The sequence below is a fragment of the Zootoca vivipara genome, chromosome 13 (assembly GCF_965207765.1).
Source record: "Zootoca vivipara chromosome 13, rZooViv2.hap1.1, whole genome shotgun sequence".
NCBI lineage: Eukaryota > Metazoa > Chordata > Lepidosauria > Squamata > Lacertidae > Zootoca > Zootoca vivipara.
The window spans coordinates 47,420,124-47,443,929 of record NC_142596.1 but is presented as its reverse complement, the minus strand read 5'-3'; the positions used below and the strand labels follow the sequence as shown (position 1 = coordinate 47,443,929).

Here is a 23,806-nt window from a genome sequence, read left to right as displayed (position 1 = left end):
GAGGAAACATTTTCCCATATGCTCTAGGTAAAAATAAAGGCAAAGGCTATATGCAAAAAAAAAAAAAACCAACTGCATCCTATTCACAGTATATTTTAAGCCTGATTCAATTCCTGGAGCTTTGCAGAAATGTTTTTGACCACACCTTGCAAGAGGAAGAACGAACAAGCCCCACAAAACCAGACTGTGTCAGCACTGTGATGTCACATGTTTCAACACTTCAACATACTTAGCATTCCACCACTGGAGAACAATGGAGGGGAGGGCATTGCTGGCTGATCTGCAGGCCCTGGTTTCTTGAAGCAAAAAAGGCCAGGGAAGGAAGCAACCTTTCACAGCCAAAAAGGGGGAGCTTTGCACTTTCAGAGTGGTGAGGAAAGGCTTGAAAGTAAGCAGGCAGCATTTTTAACAGAAACACAGACGTTAGTCCCGGTGGTTCCCGCCATACCTATGTGCCTCACTCTTCCTTCCCTGGAGAGGGGGAAGAGCACTACACCATCTTTCATTGTGCAATCTGTGATACTCTGGCTGTTGGTTATAAGATGAAGCACAGTACCAAAACCTCACGTACCACATGTCAAATTACCCGAACCAGTTTGTAATCAGGAAGCTGTTTGCTTTTAATCAGAACGTTTACCAGACAACAACGTGAGTTGTAGAGATGTTGTCTGCATCCCACATCCCTCTTCCTCTTATATAAGGTGCTGAGGCTTGCTGTCCTCGTTTGGAGGAAGTCAAGGACTTCTCGGAATGGAGGTGGCATACCTAGTGGCGTTCAGTAAACAAAGCTGTTGCGTTCTCCACCATTGTTAGTACACTGACTTTTAACGTTTTCTAGGGAAGAGCAGCAGGCTCGACAGCTCTTTCAGTCACAAAACCTTTGTACTAGTGGCTATTGCTTTGGAAAAGCGACACACATAGTTCAGGACCCATGAAAAAGTAAGATGAGGGTTTGTAAATCACAGCCACAGCCTGCACCCCAAAAAACAGTAGAGCTGCGCATTGTAGTCTTGTTTGACATCTCTTCTTGAGGGTGCGTTTGGCACAAGGTCTCGGACCGCAGACCTCTTCAAGCCAGTGTGTGTCATTGGAAAGAAACAGGCACTTCAGGTGAATTATCTTTGCCTTTGCAAGAATTCTTTGCTCGTTCCAAAGAATATACGGATTATAGAATAACTGACAGGAAAGAAAAGTCTCTTGCGCTTTCTACTGTTCAGGCAGGAGGGAAAATACTTAATGAAAGATAAAAAGGGAGATCTGTAGGCTGCTGCATAAAGAGGTGTTAGTGGGCAGACTTCCTACTGCCTCAAAATTGTCTGGCTCTTGAATGCATTACAGCTAAGAGAGCAAAGGCCTGTGCTGTGCCTGGCTCATAGAAAGCAGACCTGACCTTCCACCAGCACTGGAAGAATGTGAAGGCCTGGCCACAAAAGGAACCATGCTTGCAAGTAGGCTTCCCATATTCCAGGCAAACACTTCCTTGTTGCATTGTAAGAGTTCCCTCTCGTCCCTCATCCTTCTGAAGGGATGTCCTGGGTCAAATTTTGGGGGCTGGGCTGCTTCAGTGATTCTGTGGACATGTCTTCCTGGTATGGCCAGGTTGGTGGCAAATCCCGCAAGTCCGTGGCCTCTTGGTAGTGGGTGCCCTCGCGGAAGAATCGCTGTCTGATCTTTTAGACTTAGTTCCTGAGCCTCTTGTGTTCCCTTTGTTTGTTAAGTGGTTTGAAGGAAAGGTGGTGTCTGGAGATAAAGAGAAGGAAAACATTTAAGATTACTTCAAATGACAGAAGTGTGCTATAGAAGAGGGGCTGCCATTTTTTTCTGGGTTGTGGACACTTTGGAAATTTTGAGTGTGTAGCTCTCCGCTCCCCCACTTTGAGACAGAGAAAGGACACACATGCACACTTTCCTTTTCCAAGGGATCTGCGTCAGTGCTGGATCCTGTAAAATTAAATCTGAGCCTTTGAACGCAAATATTGCTGAAACTGGAAGTGGGAGAAAGCTGAAAGAGGAAGTTGGAAGAGTGACGCTATTTTACATATTTTTAACAGAGAAAAAGGTAATGATGCACACCACAACATGACGAAGGGAGTGGGTGTTCATGGACACCACAGGAAGACCTCAAGGATGTCACTGCCCCCAAAAGGGGGTCATGTTGTTAGAATATAAGCAGCCAACTTATACAAGGCAGACCAAAGTATATTGTTGATGGTGGCATCTTGTCCCCCACCCCCTTCTCAGCTCTGAGGGGTGGTCTGCTGCACTGTGAGACCTGAATAATTTTTTCCAGCCTGTTTACTCTAGTTCACCTACACCTACAGTAACCAGGAGGAAAAACTTTTTAGGGATTTGCCCTTTCCCTATCCTTGCTAGCCCAGGACTGGTTAAACGGAGAGAGCGAGCAGCTTGAATACAGGACTGCTGAATTTCCCTCTGCTGCCAGCTGTGTGCTGAAACCTCAGAACAGGCAAATACAGTATTTTAAAAAGTGAAAAGTAGAATCTTCAAGGATCTAGCGGGTCGGCTGGAACCTACCTGGGAAGGTAAGTTCGCAAGTGAAGCCACATAGGATATTGGCAATTCCCTGCCATTTCAATCCAAAAAGGGCACAGAGCTTCCAAGTTACCTGCATTTGTATCCCACCATTCCTGTGAAGAGCTCAGACAGGGTGATGCAGGTATGATTATTCATCTTCCCCTGCCAGCTTTTCTCCCAGGAAGCCTCCACACACTGGGCTGATTTTAACACGACTCTCCAGAGTCTCTCTCTCCCCCCCCCAAAAGAAAACCATCTAAACCCCTTTCCTTACCTGGTGCCGTGTTTTCATCCGCCCACTGGAAAAAGCCACACTGCTGTTCCCTTGGCTTGGAGCAGGTGTGGAACTGACGTCCTTTATTGGGTCCTTCTTTCTGAACCGTCCTGGTGACAGAAGGCTGGCCGCACCTGCACACAGCTCCTTGCCCGCCTCCTCCTCCTCCAGGGTCAGAGCCGTCACTCCAAGAGCGCCCTGAGCCCCTTTCCCCTCTACCGAAGGGGCCTGGAGGGGGTGCAAAGCCCCTTTGCATCCCAGTGTCCCTGCTGTCTGGTTGCTGATCGGCCCACAGGAAGAAGCTGCAGCTGCCTGCGCTGCATTTATAGAACTGCCTGCCTTGGTTGGGTCCTTCTTTCCGGACAGTGAGCAGCACAGCCTCCTCCCCACAGTTGCACACCACCGCATTGTTCCCGCCAGAACTGGCAAGTGCAGGGGGAGGATTTCGGGCAGCCCGTGCAGGAGGGCCTTGGGGAGCATTTGGGAGTGCCCTGTGGCTGTTCCGGTTGCTGTTGGTGCTGTTGGCTTGTGAGAGGTTGCTTGCTTGGCTGGTTGTCTGCAAAGGTCTTGGTGGCCCTTGAAGGTATTTCAGATCCAGGATCTCCCTGAGGGTTTCATCGCAGCCTCCGATGCAGCCAACGAACTCCAGGGGCATTATGGCAGGGAGGCTGCCCCTCTTGAACTTCATCTTCAACCTAAACAACAGAGGTGTTTCAAGTTAGCACTGGGCTTGTTCCTGGCCAGTGTAGACAGCAACAGATAGACCCAGGGGTGGGGAAGCTGTGGCCCTCTGAACGTTGCTGGACTACAACTCCCATCATCCCCAACTCTTATTCGTCCGTGCTGGCTAGGGCAGCTGGGAGCAGGAGTACAACAACACCTGGAGATCCACAGGTTTCCCACCAGTGAACTAGTCCATACAGTGGTACCTTGGTTCTCTAACTTAGTCCGTTCTGGGAGTCCATTTGACTCCCGAAACCATTCAAAAACCAAGGCGCGGCTTCCAGTTGGCTGCAGGAGCTTTCTGCACTCAAGTGGAACTAAGTTCAGCAACTAAGCCGTTCGAGAACCAAGATACCACTGTATTGTGTTATTTACTAGATCACAGTTCAAGCAGTTGCCTCTAAGCTTTTATTCATTATAGCTGTCTTTAAGCAACTGAAGGCCTGCCAAGCAATAGATGGAGCAGTTATCCTCTGCTGTTCCAGAGGCCAGGACTAAAACCAATGTTTGGAAATTTCCGAGAAGCAGATTTTGGCTGAACACTATGGAGAAGCTTCCTAATTATAAGAACTGTTCAACGGTGGAACAGACCCGTGGGAAGCGATGTGATCTTTGACGGAGGTACAGTGGTACCTCTAGTTACGAACTTAATTCGTTCTGGAGATCCGTTCTTAACCTGAAACTGTTCTTAACTAGAGGAGTGCTTTCGCTAATGCGGCCTCTTGTTGTCGCTGCTCCGCCGGCACACAATTTCCGTTCTCATCCTGGGGCAAAGTTCTCAACTCGAGGTAACTCTTCCAGGTTAGCGGAGTTTATAACCTGAAGCGTTTGTAACCTGAAGTGTTTGTAACTCAAGGTACCACTGTATTTGCATACTGCATTTTAGATCCTGCACTGAGCAGGAGATTGGACATTCTAAGGATGCCCTTGACAGTCAGCTTCCAAAGTCCTGCAAAGAGGGCACTCTGGCTATTATTTTTTAAAATGTGCACATAAAGGTCTTGCTCAGGAAGGAAACCTAACCCACATAGCACAGGCCAGTTGGATTGTATCCAATGTTAGTTTGCTCAAAACAGGTCTCAACTGGTCAGCTCATGGTGCTGGTAACACCAAGGTTGCAGGTTCAATTCCCATACATGCCCACCTGCATTGCGGGAAATTGTACTAGATGACCCTTCCGACTCTACAATTCTATGGTTCTATTGTGAGTAGAAGCTTGTTGGCTATTATTATTAATTCAATTTCTATACAGCTCTTCATCCGATGATCACAGGGCAGCTTACAATCAGGATGGATTTGATTTAAATCAAATTGATTTAAATCACGATTTAAATCACTAGCCAGTCAGACTTGATTTAAATCACTAGTCAGTAAGACTTGATTTAAATCTTTTTTATTTATATTTTACAGAAAGGTTCAACTTTGCTGGCATCCTCTTAATACTGACAACCAGATGAAGATTTCATTTTTGGAATCATAAATTTTCAGAGTCATTTTTACAGTTCTATCAAAAATGACTGATTTGGTTCTACTATTAGAAATACACTGACAGATAATTATGAAATTATTGTGAAGTTTAATAAGTTAACTGCTTATATTTGGACAACTTTTCTGCTGTACTTTACTGAAATGAGAAAAATAATCATTTCCTTAATAACAAATTTAAACAAATTATTGAACTGAAACAGTAACATTATAACTGATGTGGTTAAACGGTTTAAAAAAAACAAAAAACAACAACAGACTTGAGTTTTAGTACATATGAAAAACTTAAAACAAATCCTTATTTCCTGATGAATAGCCTTTGGACTAGAATGTAACTTAAATAGAAAACTATCTTTAGAAAGATTTTTCCTCCAAAAGCATTTTATTTTAAAAATCCGGTCTAAATTAAAAAAAGTGTTTTTTTAAATAAAAACCATTGATTTTTGTCCACCCTGCTTATAATATTAAACTACAAAAATACATACCGTGATAACAAAAACAATACCCTCACTGTCCCCAGCTACAACCCGGTGTCCTGATTTTGCAGATTTGGCTGAGCATTTGGAAAATGTGGGACACTTGAGCAACCTGTTTTACAATGGAGGGGAAAATTGCAACTCGCCCCCTGCACCTCCCACTTCAATAGCTGCTGCAGAACATGGGTCATGTGCCACACTCTATAGCAGGGCAACCAACCGCCTGCTACAATACCTTCTAATGTGGGGGGGGGGAGCGGATCTATTACTTGACTGTACTGCAAATACACTTCTCCTGCCTCTTAGGAGACAATTCCACCTGAACCTTCAACCACTTCAGAAACCTCCCGCTAGGTATGCACCCCAAACTGTGACGTGAACGGAACCAAAGTGCCGCCCCGTCTTTAGGAAAACACTCACATGTGCACCGGGTGTGGTCTGCACACTTCGCAGATGGAGTCGTCCTTGCTGACTTCCAGCAGAGAATCGGGGAACCACACAGCGGATTTACAGGTGGGATAGCCCAAGCAGCTGAGGAAAAACCTGGGTTTTTTTTTTTAAAAAAAGAAAAAGCGTTAAAAAGAAACAGAATAGGGGAGGAACTGTGGGAGGGGCTGTAGATCAGTGGCAGAGCATCTGCTTTGCATGCAGGTGGTCCCATATTCAAATCCTGAGAAGTCTATGCAGGGTAGAAACGTCAGGGTGACTAGCCCACAGAAAATTAACTACTCTTGATTCCCCATAGATATATCTGTGTGGCCAATTGTAGTATAGGGACTCTTCAGAGGCGGGGCAGGGAGTAGAGAAAGAACCCAAGTGTCTTCCCCTGATGAACGCATCCCTGTCTGGTCACCTAAAGGTCATTCTTGCTTGTCCCAGGTGACGAGGCAAGTGGTTATTTGCAGACTTTGAATGTGTGGGTTGGCATCACACTGCAACTGTAATTAGGGGCATAGGAAGTCAGACCATTGCTTTGGAATGGTCTACACAAGTCATATTCAATATTTTCAGTCTCAGGGCCTACCTTTAACCCATTTGGGGACCTGATTCTCATTCAAAACCCTGTCAGGGAGTTCAATCCTGCTTTTCAGCCCAGGATTCAGCTGCTTCTCTACCCATCCCACACCTGACGTCAGGTGGGTGTGGCTTAACATAAACAGGTGGGTGTGGCTTAACATAAAACAGTGTGGCAGGCCAAATAGGGAGGCCTGGGGAGCCAAAGTTTCCGCAGCCTTGAACTCTGCAAATATTAATTAGCAGAGAAGGAATACTGTCCCTCGGGCAGAAATTCAAGGGAATGCTCTCTAAGCAGGTCTCGGAACTGCTACCTATCTGGTCGCCCATGGTGAGTAACAATCACCTCCAGACGACCAAGAAAGACAATGGGCTCATTTCTCTCCCCCCCCCCTTTAAGTTCCATAGTCACTTGCAGGTATGTATTGACAGATTGACTAGTAAAGCATTTTTTGTGAACAAATGTACCAGTATTTGCAGACTCGTTTGTAAGCTGGGTTCTGTTTTAAAATGTCAGGTTGTTTACTCTCATATTGACCCAGAGCTGGGTTATCATTAGGCACACTGAGGTGACTACCTTGGGCGGTGGGATCTTGCTGGGATCCAGACGTGGCAGATCCCACCGCCGTGCCTGCCTGCCGCCCAACCCTCCCACGGGCTGCCCCTGTACTGACCCTCCATTCTTCTTGGTCTTCAAGACCATGTCGCTATTGCATTGTGGACATTTCCTAACAGGATCTGGCATTGCCGGGTAGATTTCGTCTTCTTGTGCAACGTGGGTCACTTCCCCAAAATACTGAGACAGAGCCTCATCCAGCCTGTAAAGACAAAGAGACAAAGCTGCACTTGTTTTCCCCGGCTGCCAGCTGTTTCAGCTCAAAGGATTAGTGGGTTTATAAGTATTTGCGCAGAAAACAAGACGCAGGCAAATCAGCGTTCGTTCGTTCCTTAGCAGGAAAGATTGCGGAAGGCCATGCCAGAGACCCAGTTTCTGAAGGGATGGGCAAGACTCCTTAAAAAGGCAAAGAGAGAAAAATTCTAGAGCAAGCACAGGGAACCTATGGCCCTCCAGAGGCTGTTGGACTCCAGCTCCCATCATCCCATGCTGGCTGAGGATGATGGGGGGGGGGTGCAATGGAACAACCGATCTCAGTGGTCACGGGTAGGAGGAGGAGTTACGCTAAGACCAGACCATGTCATTACCGAGGAGGCAGACTTAGTCGTTGTCTGAGGACTATCCCTGCCTCCAGGTCTGGTCCTGACCGGACGGATATTGGAATAGGCAAGGGATACCCACATGACCTGAAGGTGCTGCTGTGCAATGCCAGGTCAATGATGAATAAGACCACCGCCATTCACGACCTGATTGTGGATGGAGGATTTGACCTGGCATGTGTGACAGAGACCTGGTTGGAGGAAGCCGATGGGCCAGTTCTTGGCGCTGCTTGCCCACCAGGTTTCTCTTATGCACAGCAACCCAGGCCATCTGGGCGGGGAGGGGGGGTTGCAGTGATTTTTAGGAAGTCATTAGTTTGCACCAGGCGTCCTATTGGGAAGACCCAGTTCTCTGAGTGCATGTTCTGGAAGTTGGGCAATAGAGGCAGTACAGGATTCCTTTTGGTGTACCGACCTCCCCGCTGCACCAAGGATTCCCTGCCCGAGCTGCTTCAGGTCGTGTCGGATGTGCTCCTGGAGACACCTAGCTTGGTTGTCTTAGGGGATTTTAACATCCATGCCGACACGACCTTACAAGGAGCCGCTCGGGACTTCGTGGAAAGCATGGCCACCATGGGGCTGTCCCTGAATAAGTCTGGCCCAACTCATAGCCGCGGACATGCCTTGGACTTGGTGTTTACCTCTATGGATGTTGGTGATCTGACATTAAGTAAAAGCGAAACAAAAGAAGTGCCATGGTCAGATCACTTTCTGGTGCAACTGGACTTCTCCGCAACCCTTCCCCTCTGCAGGGAGGTGGGACCGATTCGGATGGTCCGCCCCCGCTACTTAATGGATCCAATTGGCTTCCAAAGAGTGGTAGGGGATGTTTTATCCCATGTCGATGGCCTTTCAGCTGATTCCCTGGTGGCCCGCTGGAATGCGGAGTTAACCAGCGCTATTGACTGTCTGGCTCCGAAGCGCCCTCTCAGATTGCATGGAGCCCGGACAGCCCCATGGTTTTCCCCGGTGCTGAGGGCAATGAAACAGTCGTTGAGACGGCTAGAGCGCCGGTGGCGGAAAACTCATTTTGAATCAGACCGGACACGGGCTAGAGCTCAACTTCGAGCCTACCAAGTGGCAATGGCGACGGTGAAGAGGACCTTCTTCACCGTCTCCATCGCATCTGCAGAAAACAGCAGCAGGAGACTCTTCCAGGTGGTTCGCAATTTAGCGGAACCACCTGCTCCATCCGGGCCCAGTACGGGCCACATGATCTCCTGCAATGATTTTGCAAAGTTTTTTGCAGATAAAGTCGCTCAGATTCGGGAAGAGGTAGACTCCACCGTGGGAGCAGGGCCGGGGCGGGGGAGTGCTAGAGTCCTGTCTAGTCAAATTTTGTGGGATCAATTTCAATCTGTTACCTCCGAGGATGTGGACAGGCTGCTTAGACGAATGAAACCAACCACCTGTCTCCTTGATCCTTGCCCATCCTGGCTTATAAAAGCTAGCCAGGAAGGGCTGGGCGATGGGCTTCGCGGGTTGGTAAATGCTTCTCTCCATGAGGGAGCCTTCCCAGACCCGCTGAAAGAGGCGGTTATTAAACCGCTTCTTAAAAAACCATCTTTAGATCCGGCCAATATGGCCAACTATCGCCCAGTCTCAAATCTTCCATTCTTGGGCAAGGTGATTGAGCGAGTGGTTGCGGAACAACTCCAGGCACGCCTGGAAGAAGCGGACCATTTAGATCCCTTCCAGTCAGGATTCAGGCCTCATCATGGGACTGAAACTGCCTTGGTCGCTCTGGTCGATGATCTCCGGCGGGCTAGGGACAAAGGTAAGAGCTGTTCCCTTGTTCTGCTGGATCTCTCAGCGGCTTTTGACACCATCGACCATAACATCCTTCTGGACCGTCTAGAGGGCTTGGGAGCTGGGGGCACTGTCATGCAGTGGTTCCGCTCCTTCCTCCTGGGCCGTGTTCAGAAAGTGGTGGTGGGGGATGAGTGTTCAGACCCCTGGGCTCTCACTTGTGGGGTGCCTCAGGGTTCTGTCCTCTCCCCCATGCTTTTTAATATCTATATGCAGCCGCTGGGAGAGATCATCAGGGGGTTTGGGCTGGGTGTCCATCAGTATGCTGATGATACCCAGCTCTACCTCTCTTTTAAATCAGAACCAGTGAAGGCGGTGAAGGTCCTGTGTGAGTGCTTGGAGGCGGTTGGAGGATGGATGGCGGCTAACAGATTGAGATTGAATCCTGACAAGACAGAAGTACTGTTTGTGGGGGACAGGAGGCGGGCGGGTGTGGAGGACTCTCTGGTCCTGAATGGGGTAACTGTGCCCCTGAAAGACCAGGTGCGCAGCCTGGGAGTCATTTTAGACTCACAGCTGTCCATGGAGGCACAGGTCAACTCCGTGTCCAGGGCAGCTGTTTATCAGCTCCATCTGGTACGCAGGCTGAGTCCCTACCTGCCCACTGACTGTCTCTCCAGAGTGGTGCATGCTCTAGTTATCTCTCGCTTGGACTACTGCAATGCGCTCTACGTGGGGCTACCTTTGAAGGTGACCCGGAAACTACAACTAATCCAGAATGCGGCAGCTAGACTGGTGACTGGGAGCAGCCGCCGAGATCACATAACACCGGTCCTAAAAGACCTACATTGGCTCCCAGTACGTTTCCGAGCACAATTCAAAGTGTTGGTGTTGACCTTTAAAGCCCTAAATGGCCTTGGTCCGGTATACCTGAAGGAGCGTCTCCACCCCCATCGTTCTGCCCGGACACTGAGGTCCAGCTCCGAGGGCCTTCTGGCGGTTCCCTCATTACGAGAAGCCAAGTTACAGGGAACCAGGCAGAGGGCCTTCTCGGTAGTGGCACCCACCCTGTGGAATGCCCTCCCACTAGAGGTCAAAGAGAACAATTACCAGACCTTTAGAAGGCATCTCAAGGCAGCCCTGTTTAGGGAAGCTTTTAATGTTTGATGGATTTTTGTATTTTAGAATTTCTGTTTTTTTGGAAGCCGCCCAGAGTGGCTGGGGGAACCCGGCCAGATGGGCGGGGTATAAATAATAAATTATTATTATTATTATTATTATTATTATTATTATTATTATTATTATTATTATTATTATGGGAGCTAGAGTCCTGCAACATTCAAAAGGCAACTCCTCCCACCCATCCTTGTGCTAGAGGAAGTGGCTCTTGCCAGGGAATAAATGTAGAAGACAAAAGAAAATGATGGGTAAAAGGAAAAATGGGAGGGAATGAAAAAATAAAAGCAAGAGTCTATGTTATCAGATGTATTAACTGCTCACCTAACTTGGGAGGTATGAATAAATACAGAAGAGCATAATGCAGAAATTATCTTTCCTAAGAGAGGCTAAAAGCAGTTTGAGAGGGGACAATAGGTGCATCACATTATTACAGAAAGGGTGTACACGTGAATACAGGCAGAGCGAGGCATTCCCAGCAGACTGCCAATGTTATGAACGGACTGGGAGTGGACAGCTCACTCATAAAATAATTGCACTTCTGGCATTTATTTACGCAATTCATCTTGTGCCAATAAATACCTATAGTAGTACAGCAACGATGACCACACCCAGTCTATATTCCATTATCCACTTCAGGAGTGGACGACCAGCAGCACTTGGCCTGATTTCATGTAGATGGCAAGGGTGGGGGGAATTAGGTGAGAGGGGTGGTGGTGGTGACAGAAAGACAGAAAAGGGTTGCCCTGCTCACTTTTTTGTCTCTGCTGCTGCCCACTGATAGCATGTAGCCCCCAACACATGGGCAGGCAAACTAAGGCCCGGGGGCCGGATCCGGCCCAATCGCCTTCTAATTCCAGCCCGCGGACGGTCTGGGAATCAGCGTATTTTTACACGAGTAGAATGTGTCCTTTTATTTAAAATGCATCTCTGGGTTATTTGTGGGGCATAGGAATTTGTTTTTGCCCCCCCCCCAAAAAATATAGTTCGTCCCCACACAAGGTCTGAGGGACAGTGGACCGGCCCTTTGCTGACCCCTGCCCCAACAGGGGGGGGGGGAAGGTTCCCGAGTCCTGACAAAGGCACCTTTCATTTACAAAATGTATATTCCCTACTGTGCACATGAGGAGCCAAGACTGATTTACTGATGACTCCATGGGAAGAAGAGATACTTGTGCACCTCATGTCTATTGGAACCACATCAGTAATAAGAGCCACCACGATGTTGCAAAGCAATGAGATACAGAGGAGCTCAGCTGGCTCTCCTGGCTTGGGCGGTGCCTAGTCCTAGAGAGGCAGGAAACGACTCACTTCTTTGCCTTCTCGACAGCTTCGATGAAGACTCGCTTGTACTTCTGGATCTGCTCCCTCAGCACAACAGATTTCTCCTTCCTCCCCTCGCAGATCAGTTTCAGGTCAGCTTCCAGTTCGGCTCGGAGGTCAGGCTTAGACATCTCGTAGCCCATGGCATCGTAGCCTGGAGAGTGGGGTGGGGGGTGGGAAACACCTTGTGGTGAGGGAAAGGATGTGAGGAAGAGCAATCCTAAAAGCTCACATAGAAGGCCCATCCTTACCTTCTACCAGCCCCATTCCCAGCTCCCCAGGAAGGAACCTCTGCTCCGGGGTGAGCCCCACGTACATGCGGGACTTGATGGTCTCAATGTGCTCCGCGTGGGTGGCGTCTGTCCCTGAAAGTAATCGTTCCGGTTAGCACTCATCAGCAATGAGGGGCCTCCTGCCATTATTTCTCGCACAATACAGAGAACTGTATTCACTACTGACACGCTTGCTTGAAAGACTTGCAAACTGATGCATGTAATAAGCAGGGATACTGCATTTTGCTGCTCGCAACACTTACGGCACAAATCAACCTACTGTTCACCAGTATCCCCAGAATCCACAGCTCCTTCCCCATTCACTTATCCTCCACTGTCCCCTTTTATCACTAAAATGCCCATCCCACAATACGTGTAAGTTCTCCGCACACTGCCAAAAGTTTAGGTGTGGTGTACAGAGCGTCTTGAGACATGTGATTACACTTCCCTTGAACTGCCTCTAGGGAACTAACCAATGCCGTGCTTCTCCATGAGGGAAATGAGGTCAGCTTCTGTAAGCAGCTGGGGCGGGCTGGTCTCCCCATCAGCCATCTCCACTGTGGTAGGCTGAAAGCGAGACCCCCTCTCATAAACTGGGATAACCTGTGAGGCAAGGGGGGGGGAGAGAGACAGACAGAGAAAGAAACGACACAGTGAGGTACGTCTACATCTGGAGTTGCTTAACTTAGAAAAAAGGGAATAAGGGGTAGAGCTGGGCAATATCTGGTTTTCAACTTCGCTCTATATCGCGATATACAGTGATGCCTCGCAAGACGAGTTTAATTCGTTCCGCAAGTCAATTCATTTTGCGAAAAATTCGTCTTGCGAATCGCGGTTTCCCATAGGAATGCATTGAAATTTCCTTTTTTTGCCCATAGGAACGCATTAATTAAATTTCAATGCATTTCTATGGGAAACCGCGATTCGCAAGACGAATTTTTCGCAAAACGAATTCGTCTTGCGAGTCACCATCAGATCACAAGGCGCATTCATCTTGCGAAAAATTCGTCTTGCAGGGCATTCGTCTTGCGAGGTACCACTGTACCGAAGTCATTGCAGATCAGTGCTTTATTGAGTGAGATCTTCCTTTGCAGCATGGCTTGAGCTCACATGCTGATGCAACAGAAAAATGAGCCAGCTGACATCATGCTGATCTCAAGTGCTTGACAGGTGAGTGGGAAGCTCAGGATCTGGCCCACTGGGTTGAAAAGGTTCCCTGCCCTTGTAATAATGGAATACTGAATGGTTTAGTTTATATAAAATACTAGCTGGCCTGCCACACGTTGAGGTTTTTTTTTTGTGTGTGTGTGTTTTTTAAAAAAACAACCATGTTCTTATGAAAAGGGAGTAGAGTGTATGGATAGCCAACATATAGCTACCACCGGTCTTAAAAGCTCTGTTGGTACACCGTACTGTTTCCATAAGTCTTTTGTTCTTTTTTGCAGTTGACATTTACAAATGGAGGGGCAGATTTGGCCATGGGGATCTCTGTTGCTGACCCCACTATTGAGTCCAACCATACTAAACAAGTCCCACCAAGTCCTTGCTATGAGTGAAGGATCAAGCACCCTCACCTTATCGCTCCACTTCTCGTAAGGATAGACATCTAGGTAATTTCTGGCCAGGATCATCAGCCCATGAGCCACAAAGCGCTCGTTAGCAATGTCAATCTCCACAGTTGTTTCCTGTCCCTTCGCATCTTGTGAACAGCAGGCCAGGAAGTGACGCACAATGAATTCATAGAGCCGCTGGTCATTCCCCTATTAACAGTGTGCAAAGGAAAATGCATAATATGTGAATGCCATTTGAGAAGACAACACAGCTTCTGGTTCAGTTCAGGGAGACAGCTTTGGGCTATTTAAAGCATGATAAGGCTGAGATTACTGTAACGTGCTCTGTCTGGGGCTGCCCTTGGCTTTGGAAGCCCCAGCTGGTCCGCAGGAGCATCGTTGGTCATTTCCCAAGTTAGCAAGGCTCTTTTGACAACGAGGAAAAAACAAGCCTTTAGTGCAGGCATAGGCAAACTTGGCCCTCCAGATGTTTTGGAACTACAATTCCCATCATCCCTGACCACTGGTCCTGTTAGCTAGGGATGATGGGAGTTGTAGTCCCAAAATAAATGGAGGGCAGAGTTTGCCTATGCCTGCTTTAGTGTTATCGGTCCAGTCCTGTGGAACTCTCTGCCAATAGAGTTTCAGCAAGCACCATCTGTGTTGACTTCTAAATGCCTGCTGAAAGCGATTCCATAATGCCAGACATATGCAGGCAATGAAGAAAACATCCTTTCACAATGGTTAATTGATGCCTATTTTCAACCTTTTTTAAAACAGTTTTTATTGTCTTTTTAATGGTTTTGTTTCTATAAATAACTTTAATTTTTACGACACAACACCATACAAATACTTAACAAAATTAAAATGTGGCTCCAGCATCAGGATTCTCAATGAGGATAACCTGTCACGGCTCCTCTGCCAAGTTGTAGTTAGAAAAACAAGCCAGCCAGTCAGATGTATTCATTCTTAAGAGTAAACAAAGCAGCATATGGTGTAATAAGCAAGAAAAAAGCGATCCCGACCACACAGGCTCACCTGCAAATTTCCTGCGTATTTTGTAGGATGAATAGGGGGGTGAGCCTGATCTGATTTAGTTCCACTACGTGGGGTCGGCCCACCCTGGTCTAGAATCCTTTGTGCAAAGGCTCCCCAGCGAGGGTCTTGCGTTTGAAGCTGCACCAAGTTGGGGAGGTTTAGGTCTTTAGGGAAAATGTTGGTCTCTGTTCGAGGATAACTTATGTACCTGAAAAATAGGAAATAAAGGGCCATTAAAAAATGACAATTTATAACATAAAATGAGCATTACTTTTAAACAAATCTACACCTAATTTTGTTAAAAGGCTGAATGTTTTTTAGTAGCAGATATTAGCACTCAACAAGCCAGAGACATAACACTGCTTTGGCCCTGTATACCTGGAGAAGAGTTTCCGGCCCCATCCTCCAGCCCAGACACTGAGATCCAGCTCCAAGGGCCTTCTAGTGGTTCCCTCACTGCGAGAAGTGAGGTTACAGGGAACCAGGTAGAGAGCCTTTTTGATAGTCATTTGAGCCCTGTGGAACACCCTCCCAGCAGATGCCAAACAGGTAAACAGCTATGTGATTTTAAAAAGACACCTGAAGGCAGCCCTGTTCGGGGAAGTTTTTAGTGTGTGGTGTCATATTGTGCTTTTATTTTTAGTTGGGAGCCTCCCAGAGTGGCCAGAACAACCCAGTCAGATGGGTGGAATAATAATAATAATAATAATAATAATAATAATAATAATAATAATAGACCATTAGGATTTCCATGTGATCCTGATCCATCGCTCATCTTCCATTGTGTCTGCTTCTGGAAATACTGACCTGAATGTTTTATACAACAAACACGCACAAAGTACTGCAATTTTTACCCCTGAGTGTAGAGCTTCTCAGCGATTTTCATGGTTTCTTTGGCATTTATTTTCAGCTTACGGGAAGCCAACTTCTCAAGTTCCTATATCAGAGGCAGATGGGGAAAATATATGCTCAATGACTGCATCACCAGAAGGTCAATGTGCAATTTGACATTAAAATAAGCTTCAGAAAGACTATAACATGTCTAAAATACTTGTGAGGGCTTCCCCAACCAAGTGCCCTCCAAATGTTGTTGGACTGCAGCTCTCATCAGCCCCAGCCAGCTTGACCAACAGCCAGGAATTATGGGAGTTGTAGTCCAGCAACATCTGAAGGACACCAGGTTGGGGGAGACTGTTTTGGTAAACACGCCAAACTCGGAAAATTGTAGCACTGGTGTCTCAGCACCAAGAAACAGTAGGCCTGATACTCACATGTTTCAATTAGTAAAAGATAGAAACAGCATCTTCCAAAAGCTTTGCAAGTGGCGTAAGGCAATTTCAGAGGTTTTCAGACTTAGATACTTCCCTGTTTCTCCTGTATGTTGTACTTAATATTCCACGAGTTATGAACCTGGGGAATCCAAGGGTTTAACCTAAGAAACCCAAATCTTTCATACATTCAAAAAGAGAATATTTGCATTGAGCCTCTTTCTCTGACACTTTCCAATAGGACAGGGGTGGCCAACTCTGAAGAGACTGCGATCTACTCACAGAGTTAAAAACTGGCAGTGATCTACCCCCTTTTGGGGGGTTCAGGTCAAAGTTGTTAAGCTTTCTAGGGAGGAGGAAAGCCCCATTTTTAGGGGTTCAGGTCAAGTTGTTGAGCTTTTCTGAGGTGGGAGGAAAGCCGTTTTGGGGGGTGAAGGCTAAAACGTTGAGCATTTTTAGGGGAACCAAAGTTGTTGAGCTTCTTTGGGGAGAGCCAGTGATCTACCAGTGATCTACCACAGACGTCCAGTGATCTACCGGTAGATCACGATCTACCTGTTGGACGTGCCTGCAATAGGACATTGATTCAGAATATAAAGCCAAGTAAGAATTTTTGATTAGTTGCTCTCTTGAGAACCGTTTCCGTTACGTCCTAATGCCAGGACCCTCTTTTCATAAACATACCACGGTGTCTAGTGGCAGGGGTCTCCATTTACTCCTTGGCCTGCTCCCGATCTCCACAACTGTGGCAACTGGATCCTAAGAGAAAAACAAGCGGCAAGAATGAGCTCTCTCAGGGCCTTGGAATGCTAAGAGAATGCAGACTGGACTATGTAGTTTCTTACCTCCATGCACATTTGGTAGAGAACAAGGCATGCTGTGTGGTTGAAGAGACGGTTCCTCTTCCAGCTGAAGTCCACAGTGCCTTCCTCGTGGTCATGGGTCACTGCAGAGAAAAGGCAGATCACTTTTGAGACCCAGCGTCACAAAGGTCATACAACACAGAAGCAATGCACTCACAAAGCAGCAGTGAGAAGCTTGTGGCTCTCCAGATGTTTTGACTACAACTCTCATCATCTGTGGCATTGGACATGCTGGCTGAAGTTGGTCCACCATCTGTAGCGCCACAGGCTCCTCATCATTGATAATTTACATACAGAATTGTGCTGGGGGAGGGTGATTCCACTCAACCCCAACAGAGCACAAAGTTCAAAATTATGAGAAATACATTTATTTGTGGGTAAAAGCAAGCTCCTAGAGCGGCAGACAAATGTTTTGACAATGAAAACAATTTCTATAAACATAAAAAAAGTTTTTGCAATTTACATTATTTAATAGTAAAAGGTAAATTGCAAAACCTTTAATGTTTCGCTTCCTGCATTTGATATTCTGAAACATACCTTTAATTTTGTAAAACAACTCAGGAACAAAGGCCTGAATGGCTTTAAACCTTTCCACCACAAACCCCAGTGTTGGGAACTGACAACTTCCGTAGCTGATCAGCTGTTCTGCTAAAACGTTGGGGAAGAGTTTCTGGAGTCTCAAAGTCTGGAATCGGGTGAAGGCAGCACCTAGGCAGAGAAGAGAAAATAAGCCAAATGGCCATGCATCCATCTGTACTGAAGAGAGAGGTGTTGCTGCACAGGACTAGCCATGAGAGTATGTTTCTAGTACTTAAGTTTTTTAAACAACAACAACAGCAGAAAATATAACAAGCAGTGCATTACAAGAAAGCTCACAATTTTTGGAAACACACCACATGCAGAGCAAATACCTGTGCTTTGAAAGATCTTTCCAAATAACATGCTAGTATTGTATTTATACAGTGGTACCTCGGGTTAAGTACCTAATCCATTCTGGGGTGCTGTTTGCACCCCGAAAAGTATTTAACCCGAGCAGGGCTTTAGTGCATGCGCGAAGCGCCGATAGAGCGCTTCTGCGCACATGTGAAGCAGGAAGTAAACACTTCTGGGTCCGCCGAGTACACAACCTGAAAGTATGCAACCCGCAGCGTACTCAACCCGAGGTATGACTCTACTGACTTATGCCACAATATCCATTGTGACCCAAGTATCTATATAGCATGAGAGGTGTTTATATGCGGATAAACTACCCCTTATGCCTTTTGCTCTCATACCTATCCTGAGATCCAACTCTTGTCTGACATCCACAGCATCGCTAATATTCTGATTGGGCTGGGTGAGATTCTCACAGGCAGTTCTGATGGCACCAGGCGTGATCTCGGAGAAGCGAGCTCGGAATACCTGGAGGCTCGGCTTCACTGTCCACCAGAAAGAGAGATTAATAGCAGATTTAGACTGAGGAAGCAACATGATTAAAATAATTTAAGAAATCTCAATAACACCCAGTGGTCCACAAAACATAGCTGACATCTTTGCCTCATACTGCTATTGTTAAGAAGGTGCTTTTAAGTCGATTTAATAGGCCATGGTAAGAATTAGGAGAGAAAATACTTTTAAGGCATGTTGGGCTCAAGGCCCAATAGATGAATAATCCTTAAACTGTGGCTTGTGGATCACCACTGGTCCAGATGTGCTTTTGGGTAGTCCATAAGACCATCTCAAAAACAGGAAATACTGCTGAAGGTAATTTCCAAAGACAAACTAAATAAGAGTTTGTATCTATTCCAGGCATCCCCAAACTTCGGCCCTCCAGATGTTTTGGACTACAATTCCCATCTTCCCTAACCACTGGTCCTGTTAGCTAGGGATCATGGGAGTTGTAGGCCAAAACATCTGCAGGGCCGCAGGTTGGGGATGCCTGATCTATTCCTTTGTTCCACAAATAGGATTGATTCATGCCAAATTCTGAATTGAAACTCAGCTCCTTCTATACTCCGAAGCAGCTGCATTTGCACAGAGTAAAGGGGAAGCATTACCAGATGGCAAGCAGATGTTGCTTCCTATTCACATGCTTTGCTGTACAGATACTATGAATCAGGACCAACTCTTAACTGAAGCACACGGTATAGCTGTTTCAGAATGCAGGAGGAGCCAAATTCCAGAAGCCTTGTCTATGGCTTCCCAGGTAGATACTAGAAAATGTGATGGTCCACAAAATCCACAGCAAACTAGACCGATGGTCAGGGACACAATGGGTACACTATAAATCCCAGTGCTGCATGTATCACTGTGCAAGAGTGGGAGAATTCGGTAGCAGGCTCAGAAGCCTAGATTATTAGGCACCACATTCTCTGCTTTTGGTCCACTATAATACAAGCATTTCAGGTGGAGGGGGGGAATCACTGCATTGAACAGACTGGGCTGCATCTGGGAAGACTCTGCTTTAAGGAAGAGGATTGGTCTACGTGCATTTCACTGACCTAGGGTTCTGTTAAGGAGGGTCACATTCTCACACCGCAACCCCACACACCTGCTTTGCAAACGTTAATGATCTCGAAGCCAATGTTCTCTCCTTCGCGGTCGCAATCTGTCCAGATCACCAGAGCCTGGCACTGCTGAACTTCTCGCTCAAGTGTTCGCTGGAATAAGTAGTGAGTCAAGATGAGAGAACAGGGAAATAAGCCACCCACAATGCTGCTGGTTTTAATTGCTGCCTACCATGTAATCAGCAGGTGGCAAGGACACAGAACACATTTCTGCAGTTAACAGGCAAGACACACCATGCTCCCAGGCTTAGGCAAAAAACAATGGGACTTACTTCCAAGTACACATGCATAGGATTTTGCTACGGTACCACAATAAAATCTATCCACACCTACCTAATCTCACTGATTTCAGTGGGGATTACTCCAAAGCAAGTATGTACAGAATCAGGCATTTCAGGGGACATTTGAGAACAGAAGATACCAGTTCTCCCTTTGCCTTCTCTGGCTTTCGTATTATTATTATTATTATTAACTGGAGAAAGCTGTTCTACGTAACTGTTAAGTTGTGGAGGTTACGGACTCTCCTTCCTTGGAGGTTTCTAAGCAGAGGCTGGCTGGCCATCTATCATGGATATGTTAGCTGAGATTACTGCATTGTAGGGTTGGACTAGATGCCCCCTGATGCCCCTTCCGATTTTACAAGTCTATGATTCTAAGTTGCCTTGTGAGTACAGTACTAAGGAGTGGAAAGATGATGCATATACATTTAAAATAAAGAGTTCCCATGTGCCTCAGAGTATGCAGTACAGTCGTACCTTGGAAGTCGAATGGAATCCATTCCAGAAGTCCGTTCGACTTCCAAAACGTTTGAAAACTAAAGTGCGGCTTCTGATTGGCTGCAGGAAGTTCCTGCAGCCAATCGGAAGCTGCGGAAGCCCCATCGGACGTTCGGATTCCAAAGAACGTTCGCAAACCGGAACACTCACTTCCAGGTTTGCGGCGTTCAAGAGCCAAAACGTTCGAGTACCAAGGCATTTGGGATCCAAGGCATGACTGTACAATGTTTTACCTGCCCCCCCCAATCACCTGCTAGCCAGTTTTAAAGGGGGAAATTAGAGCCTGCTATATACAGGCCTGATGAGGGAGTTCAGCTCTGATTACAGACTGACATGGTTTAACATCCCATCGCATGGATTTGCAAGCCCCAAGATTTCTGATCCACAGTACAATGCGGAGGTAGCAATTGTGACATTTATGGTGTCTGGCCTTGGGACAGAATGCCTTGAGTCATAATTTGTGAACAAGAAAGGAGCCAACAATACTGCAGAGTGCAACTGCCGGTTCAAGCTATCGTAACAGTTTGCAAAAAGGCCTGTTCAAAAAGTGGGTAAACTTGCCCCTGCTGAAGGCACAAGGGATCCAACTGGAAAATATTACTAAGCAAAGATCCTCAGAGATTACAGGATGGTATAATGGTAGAGGATTACAGCAGAAAGCATTGCAGCAACACAAACCTTAATGTCCGTATAGTTTTCAGGGCAGAATGTCTCAATTTCGGCATCAAAGAGGACAAGTGGATTGCAGCTGTGCCTGAGTGTCAGCAGAATATACAGTCAAACAACAACAGACAAAAGCAGGTAGCAAGTCTAAAGAAATGCCTTCCACTTTCTAAACATAAAGGTAACAACTTCCTACAGCTTGTATTCAAAATCTCAGCCTGTAACTGCAGAAATATGAACTATCCTCAGAGACCCACTCATACATACCATTTTCGAAACGGAATCTTAAAGTCTTGAGTCAGCAAATGTCCAGAAACAGAAGTCATCACCACAGCTACATTCTGCAGAATCCAGAGGAACAAGGATTATTCCCTGTCAAAGCCAAAGAAGTGCTTAAAACCCTCCACCCATAGTGGGCTTCTAAGCTAAACTCCTCTCAGGCTCATTGTAAAGAGATCAATAAATAGGGTTTACCTACTGCCATGCACAAATGAATCTGCCTTCCTAAGGAAGAACCAGAGCACTTCCCAAATTCAAACACTTTGCTTGTGTCTTTGCGTTTGTGTGTGCATGTGTATACACACACACACACACACACTTCACAATTACAAGGGGGAATTTATGAAAAATACTTATTCTATATTGGTAACTTCCACAGAATGGAAGTTGGCAGAATCAGCAAGGACATGCTCTATGCCAGGCTTCCTCAAACTCGGCCCTCCAGATGTTTTGAGACTACAGTTCCCATAATCCCTGACCACTGGGTCCTGCTAGCTAGGGATCATGGGAGTTTTGGCGAAAAACATCTGGAGGGATGAGTTTGAGGAAGCCTGCTCTACAGGGAGGTGGCTTCAGGTTCCAGGCCCGTTGGCAGACCATCCCTGTGTTACAAAAATGTCTGCAAATGTGACGTGAAGGCTGGCAATGTCAACCCACTGTGTGGGAATCTCTTGCATGAGACACTAGTGCCTGGAGACAGACCGTCAGGTTGTGTATCCGTAGAAAGTAACCAGAGGAATGACCACTGGGAGGAGCACAGAGAGAAGAACCACATCTGGTGCATCTGCACTGATTCCTGGGGTTGACCTCACTTACCTAAGTAAACCTCAGTGAATTCAGTAGGACAGGACTTACTTCTGAGTTGACATGCTTCAGACTGTGCAGCAAATCTGTAGTAACTACCACTATTTTTTGATGTGGATTAGAACCCACCTCTCTTTCTCGCTCACACACAGTTTCACCAGATCAGTAGCAAAGCCCAATGGTAAAGGATAGCTGGATACATACCTGGCCAAACATATGATACTGGCATTCGTAGATCTTATTGAACCTGGAAAACCCTTCTCTCTAAAAAGGAAGAATTCCAGGACATAACAAATTAGATTGATATACAACTAAGATGTGTAACGTTTACAATGAGGGTAATCCTGTCTAAAATTATTCCCATCTGTAACTCAGGCACTGCTGAAGTCACGATAAGCATACATTCTGCTGTGTGGGCAATAACTGGGAAGACTGATATTTGGCATCTTTTGAGCGTTATATACATGCAGCAAAATACATGTCTGCAATGGTCACAGGTTGCATACTACGCTCAGGTTGGATATAAGTTTTTCCATATGGGAATACTGTCGCCCTAGAACCAGCCCTCAGCTGCCACCACACACTTCTTCAGGTATTAACAGTGTCTGAATAATCTACCTTTTTTACCAGCACTGTACAGCTTTTCAGTTTGTGATTCTTTTTGTGGACCAATATTTCATCAGGAGTGTTGTGTTTTAGCGGTATAATGAGTTTTACTCCCCTCCAACCAAACCTCAGGGTGGGGAAGACAACATTCAAATAAATAAATATTGGATCACTATTGCGCTCTCCTACCCTCCTCATCCTGCTGTTGGAAAGGATGTCTGCAATCCCCCTGGCAGCATCATTTTTCTCTGCCACGCAGAGAACCTTCTGGATGTTTCGGACCATCGTGCCCTCAGCAGCCTGAGAGAAGCAAAGACTCCAGGACCGGAAGAACAATCCAACTCCACAGCGGGCAAACAGTCTGCTCTGACCAATCATCCTGAGAGCTGGGCCCAATTCCCAGCCTGCCAAGCCATCATGGAGCCTTCTTCGCAAGGCTGCTTTATCTGTTTATAAAGCCACCATGGAAACAATGGGATCAGCACCAAACGTTGGTTAATACGGGATTAGAACGAAGTTTCGGATACAGAGGAAGACAGCTCACTTGCCACACGTGAAACGTGAAAGGTTGCAAAAACAGACGGATGTTCTGATGTGCACAGGTTCCCATTTCTTACAAACGTGGACTTGTAAAGAGATGGAGTTTTTTGACAACCAAAGGCTGTTGGACTAGGAACTTTGGGCGGACCTTCCTCACCAGGAGGACTGCCAACGTGCTCCGCTCATTGCTAGCAGCAGGAACTCCCGTTCCACGAGGAGGCCATTCAAACCAGCACCAGACTGCGTCTCCCTCAGTGTCCAAGGTGGAGGAAATCTGTTTCGCTGCCTGTCCCTGGTCAAAGCACGGTTCTGATTCTGACCACTAGATGCTACTCGAGTGCAGCCCACCAGGATTCAGGCATGTAAAACCCAGGGGGCGCCCACTGGCTGCCTTATAACTCCAGAGCCAGCACTGCCCCTCCCACCTCAAGGACAAGCCCCCCCCCTCAACAGCTGCTTGATCTCAAACAGCCCCCCCCCCCGATGGTCCTTTTTGTACCTTTCTGCCCCCTCCTTTCTATTCTTCCCAAATCCAGCTTTTTCACTCTTTTTATTATTCCCTCCCCCAAAAGCAATAAATGCCAACCCTACATTTATTTATTTTTAAAGCCTCCCTCTCTCTTGAAGCCTT

At 46.6% G+C, this 23,806-nt stretch overlaps 1 protein-coding gene across 1 annotated transcript; it reads right to left on the bottom strand.

Annotated features, from left to right (window-relative positions):
- Positions 1–73: 73 nt before the first annotated feature.
- TOP3A (DNA topoisomerase III alpha) lies at positions 74–23,353 on the bottom strand. The gene is made up of 20 exons (XM_060282395.2): positions 23,180–23,353; positions 22,825–23,081; positions 22,234–22,293; positions 21,214–21,287; positions 20,962–21,037; positions 19,492–19,600; positions 18,236–18,379; positions 17,499–17,669; positions 16,944–17,044; positions 16,783–16,857; positions 15,685–15,767; positions 14,831–15,038; positions 13,817–14,002; positions 12,716–12,845; positions 12,222–12,335; positions 11,959–12,124; positions 7,182–7,325; positions 5,914–6,036; positions 2,810–3,504; positions 74–1,740 (listed from the first exon to the last, which is right to left on the bottom strand). Exons 2-20 carry the CDS (start codon positions 23,011–23,013, stop codon positions 1,562–1,564), a joined length of 3,027 nt encoding a protein of 1,008 aa, XP_060138378.2. The 5' UTR covers positions 23,014–23,081; positions 23,180–23,353; the 3' UTR covers positions 74–1,561.
- Between the last annotated feature and the right edge of the window lie 453 nt (positions 23,354–23,806).

Excerpts from the sequence above, each read along its gene's own strand:
- TOP3A (XM_060282395.2), bottom strand. The coding sequence starts at position 23,013 with ATGATTGGTCAGAGCAGACTGTTTGCCCGCTGTGGAGTTGGATTGTTC. Across the intron at positions 12,125-12,221 it reads GGGAATGGGGCTGGTAGAAG|GCTACGATGCCATGGGCTAC; the intron begins GTAAGGATGGGC and ends CCCACTCTCCAG. Across the intron at positions 7,326-11,958 it reads GCTGTCGAGAAGGCAAAGAA|GCTGGATGAGGCTCTGTCTC; the intron begins GTGAGTCGTTTC and ends TTGTCTTTACAG.